The sequence below is a fragment of the Bremia lactucae genome, linkage group LG11 (assembly GCF_004359215.1).
Source record: "Bremia lactucae strain SF5 linkage group LG11, whole genome shotgun sequence".
Taxonomy (NCBI): Eukaryota; Oomycota; class Peronosporomycetes; order Peronosporales; family Peronosporaceae; genus Bremia; species Bremia lactucae.
In genome coordinates this window covers 3,430,042-3,435,505 of record NC_090620.1, presented here as the reverse complement: position 1 = coordinate 3,435,505, position 5,464 = coordinate 3,430,042, and the positions used below count along the sequence as shown (strand labels likewise).

General features: G+C 44.6%; 1 protein-coding gene across 1 annotated transcript; it reads left to right on the top strand.

Annotated features, from left to right (window-relative positions):
* Positions 1-1,310: 1,310 nt before the first annotated feature.
* Positions 1,311-2,393, top strand: CCR75_004809 (uncharacterized protein; the record flags this gene model as incomplete). Its single annotated transcript, XM_067962895.1, has 1 exon — positions 1,311-2,393. The coding sequence occupies one exon, from the start codon at positions 1,311-1,313 to the stop codon at positions 2,391-2,393; it is 1,083 nt and encodes a 360-aa protein (XP_067817298.1).
* Between the last annotated feature and the right edge of the window lie 3,071 nt (positions 2,394-5,464).

Here is a 5,464-nt window from a genome sequence, read left to right as displayed (position 1 = left end):
CTTCCCCGACTTCAAAATGGAGTGAGCGATTGCAACCGAATCCTTGTCTTCAATTAAATATACTTTCTCAGCCGCTCAATATTGTCAATTGAATAAGTTGAGAGTATTTATCTGTCAAAAATTAAGACCCAAGCGTCTAAGTGTATACGCATAAGTGTATAATTATATTAACAGCAGGGCTGGAGCATCAATGAAATGCAATAAACAACTGCGTACTTCTATTTGCTTTAGAGTATATGAAACCTCGCGAAATGTCCTCTTTCGGGTCACCTACAGCCTAAGGTTCGATGTTGGTCCAATACACATCGGACTTTGATTGTCAAGTTTTGTGTGCCAATTTGTTTCGCGCAATATCAGCCCCTTCAAGTAGGAGGTCATCCGCATGCAGCTTGTGTTGCCATTGAGGTCATTTGTACCTTCGCACAGCGAAGATGCAAACACATCTTTTAGCCACGCAACAACGAGCACAGCACTTGCGCATGCATACACGCATGACATCGAGTCGTTCTTTTCTGGATTATGTCAAAACACACGTGGCAAAGTTTTGCCGCGTCACGTGGAAATCTTTTCACGCAGATGCTTTAATTTATTATTGAAGATATTTGCTAAAAGCGTACGCCGCTTGTCGAAAACATTGTTGAAACTTAAAGCGGCATGTACACTGAAACAAATGTACGCACATAGTAAGTTCGGGAAGCTCTGATGCTGCCAATATTGTGATTGAATGCAGACTAGACAACCAAAGCAATATACTCGATTGATCCCAGTAGCCTCTTGGTAAGACATAGTCTCGACAGTGTACATACAATCGCACCAATTGTGGACTGGCGTCGACCATCCACTTGATATTGCACGGAACTTCTTTCCGATTTAATGAGGTTTATCATGGAAGAGAAAGAAATCTGCTTCCTGATATTGGTTCATGGTTGCTACGAACACTATTTTATGCTAATTGTTCCCACGAATTGCAAATTCTGTCAGCAAAGGGATTGCAGATGAATGCAAAAAGCTAACTAGATCTTGATGTTTCTCGAAAGTACATACCACAGGGTGCACGGATACCACGTAACAGGTTTGAATTTAGAAACAACATGAAATAATTCCTACCCTGACCTGTTCATCATCTCGATCATATTTTTTTCGTCCCGCGGTTCTGCCTCAAATTCTTTCCATATAAAAATTAGACGTGCTTGGTACAACGGTTAGCATCCATTGTGCTGGCGAAATAGCAGAGACGATATTAAGCTCTCTCAAACGCTTTACACAACATTGTTCAAATATAAACCTCCCAAGTCAGTGAGTCTTTACACATGAGTCCTCAGCTTTATGATGCCAAGTGCCCGCACGAACTCTTCCCCCGAGTCTTTCCAAACCTCCGGGTAATGTTCTTTCCATTCCGATTCCTCGGGTATTGGCTTCGCCATAAACTATGGGCCTCTGATCCGAAGACCCCGCAAGCCCGAACACTACGAGACGATATTATTTTCGGAGAAGGACCGCGATTTCGAGTTGCCACACGAGAGCTTTATTTTGTCGACATGTACGACCAAAAAGTGCTAAAATACGCGCTCGATACGGGCAAAACGACCGTCGTGTATCACGACCTTAAAGACATGCTCTCTGGACTCGGGTGGCTTCCAGACGGCCGTCTATTGATCTCATCCATGAACAAGCGTCAGGTGCTTGCACACGACGAAGCCACAGGAACGACCGGCGTGTACGCCAACGTACAAAACGTCACTCGAGTCCGTGCAAACGATATGGTTTTAGACAGGAAAGGAAGGGCGTATCTTGGCAGCTTTGGCTTCCACCACACTGATCTATTTGCGATTGCGAGCTCTGCCGTCGTGAGCATTGGACTCGATCACGCCGTGCGCGTTGAAGCCACGGGCTTAATGTTTCCGAATGGAATGGTGATAACCCCGGACGGCAAGACTTTAATCGTTAGTGAGACGTTTCAAGGGTGTTTAACAGCATTTGATATCGATGAATACGGGAAGCTAAACAATGCAAGGCTGTGGGCAGATGTGGGTTCTCCCATCGATGGCATTTGCCTCGATGCCAATGGCTGTGTGTGGGCGAGTATTGTACAGCCCGGACTTTTTGAATTGGGCGGCGGTCTTGTTCAAATCAAAGAAGGCGGCGAAATCCTTAAAGTCTTCGGCTTTGGGGCGAATAATATCACGAACGCAGTTTTTGCGTGTCAACTCGGCACGGACGCAAATGGCAAGCACCATCTCTTTTTCATGGAAGCCAAGACGGCGTATGAAAAAAATATTTGGAAAGATGGACCCGTGGCGGCAAGGAAAAATGGGCTGCTGCGCGCGATTGAGGTCGAGGTCGGACCGGCGCGTATTGCAAAGGATGACCGGTATTGTGGTGGCTATTGCTAGCTGACTCTTTTTTTATTGACTCGGGTACAACTTGGAATGAAGCGCAGGAAGAGTTTAAAGGCGTAAGGCAATCGATAATTTATCAAGTTGACCAGGTCGATGCTGTCATGCTTACAACAGGTGAAAAGAATCGTAAATGATATAATTGGCGTTTCTTAGTGATCGTAGCAAACAAGTTACATCTTAGCTGATCAATTCCATTCTCTGCACAATAGGATAAGAGTAACGAACAGCTTTAGGCTGAAACGACAAGTTGACGGTGACGGTGAATATCGTAAAATGTTTCAAAGGAAGTTCAATTGTTTTGTAGTTCATTGTCGTGGAACTTAAATAGGAAGCTTAAGTCGTCCAATAACTCTAAAATGAGATTTTTTAAAGGAACGATCGAATTTCTGATTCGAAGTCCTCGACTTTGCTCAACAGACGAAATAATGCGCGGCTACTCAACAACCTAATTTTGAACAACAACTTAGCGTATGTGAGCGACGGCTTCATTCGAGCGAATGATTTGTTGCATTAATCCTTTCAAGGGCTTTGGTTGTTAACGCACATCCTTCTTATTCAAAGTGTACCCCCGCTGTAACTGTAGGCGGGCACTTCGTAATGCGGCCACGCTCTACTTAGACACACACCCTAGCACAGCGAGGAAGCGGTTAAACCTGCTTCTCTTGCGTGCAGTGAGGTAGTTGTGGTGGGCGCGCGAGCGACCTCACCCAACACACTAAGTACTTTGATTAAGAGTCGTCACGGGAGCGGAAATCCGTCTCCTCGTGCGCACTTACCAAGTAGGTAGTAATATTCAGACTGATTTATATTTAATAGAATTAAATACAAATACCTATTTTTACCAATTAAATGTTATCTCTATAGATAACATTTAATATGTATTGCGAGCGTATCTTTCTAGAAATCTTGCGTAACGGATGACGCTAGCCGTCATCACGGATGACGCTGGGCTTCATCCCTCCTAATGTGAATGCACCCATGTGCATCACATACACAAGGGTTGGTCACAAATGTGCACCACACCCGAGTGCTGGGTCAAATTACTATTATATAGTAACTGACCATCCCCCCATTTATAAAGTTTGGGCCACCAATAAATCCGGCTTATAGAGCCGTAGGTCTTTTTTCTACCGAGATGACCACCAAGGACAGTATCGTGTGCCTCATTGAGGATCCGGTACTTAAAATCCGCCCTTAAGTTCAACAAGTGTATTTAAGGGGGACTGTGTAACATTAGGGCAACTTTTGCGCGTTACATGTGTTAAGGCTTACCGCAAGGCTTCAAGCTGCTTCTTAAGCTTTTGTGCGTAGCTCGACGATGACAACACCGATATTATATTTCTGCTAAGATCTTGGAATAGGCATTCCAAGCCCGTGAAAATTTTTCAGTGTCGTTACCACGGCAATACAAGCAGGATTATTTGACCGTCTGCCAGCTTATCGGCAGAGGTTCCACGCACTTCCGCATCCAGCGCTCTCCTGCAGTTGGACTCGGGCTGCCAACACGGTTTTAGCGACCGAGTACGTTCAGAATGGCTGCTAACTCAATCAGCATCCAAATCACCGTGAAAGCTAACTCTATCGCCAAGCTGAGGACAAAACCATGCGCAAAGCTCTTAAGAAACAGCAATTTATGCACTTGACGGTAGCCCAGTGTCGACTGTGGGCCTTGCATAAGCTTTAAGCTATAGCCAACACCAGAGAAATATCCGACCGCAAGGAAAGTATCAAATGTTTTATATGTAACGGGGTGTATCGATATATGAAATTAACATTTGAAGGTTGTTAATAAATATATTATCTAAATCGTCGATAATATTTGGAAAATATTACTTTACATGATAATATTTTAAAAGCTTATCCATTGGTATTTAAAGACCATTATATCTACTTTCTCCGCGGTCCACTCAGCGCTGGACGCGCGCAAAGAGAGAGACAGATAAGACTTTACTACATGTTATGTATTCATTTATAATTATGTTCGTATCAAATGAATAAAAACAGAAGAACTTAATGATATAAAATACAGTTTGAATAACCCTTTCAAAGAAAGTGTTTCAAAGAGAGTCTTCCTCTGCACGTACTAGTGTACGTGAAGTGACGTGAGGCACCACTCGCACAGATGCGGTGCGAAGTGGAGTTGTAGTGAAGCAGTACAAGTCAATAGTGCCCGTTACACCTGGTAGCACTTTGTAGTCCGTCCAAGGGCCACAGTTCCATCACCTAACATGGACATGTTAGATGATAATGGAAATATGCATCTCGTTTCGCGTGATAGCTACTTCTTTCTAAGTGATATAGAAAGGAGTGCGGTCGAACGAATGAGTTCGACCGTAGGAAACGATGCCATCTCGGCCATGCTAACCGGTTCGGACAGAGACGCCTTCCCTTCAGCCATTGCCAAGCTTATACAACATGAACTTGACGAGCCTTGCTTAATCCTTAAGGCTCTCAACAGGCAGAACAGTTGAGAGTACAAAAGTTGCAGACCCCTGTACCTGGGATGACGCACACGCGTCGTCCCGAAACCTTAAAGATTGACATCTCTAAGTATAGGAGAGTCGAAGAAGACTCCCTCTAAAGATGATTTGTCGAGTTGGACGATGCCATAAGGGCACGTCACATCATCGATGAGCAAATGCAAGTCGCATTCGCATAATCAAATCTGGCAGGTCGTGCCAAAACTTGGGCATTGAGCCTTAAGTTGCGCGACCCATACGTCTTTGGGTCGCTAGAGGCTTTTAAAACCCGACTCAAACAGACGTTTGAGCCACCAAGGGCTGAGTTCAGAGCTCGTTCAGAGCTTCTGAAACTTAAGCAAGGCAAGCGTGATGTGCACGCATATGCCCAGCACATACGACTCTTAGCGAGTTGTATTACCAATAACCCAGTCCATGAACACACGTTGATTACGGTGTTCATGCAAGGTCTTACGGATGGTCCCGTAAAGACCCACCTGTTCCGCTTGGAACTGGATACGCTTGAAGAAGCAATATCCGTAGCGGAACAGGAGGACTTTAGCTTGAGACAGGCTCAAGCAAGTTCGTCATCATATCGTCCACCTA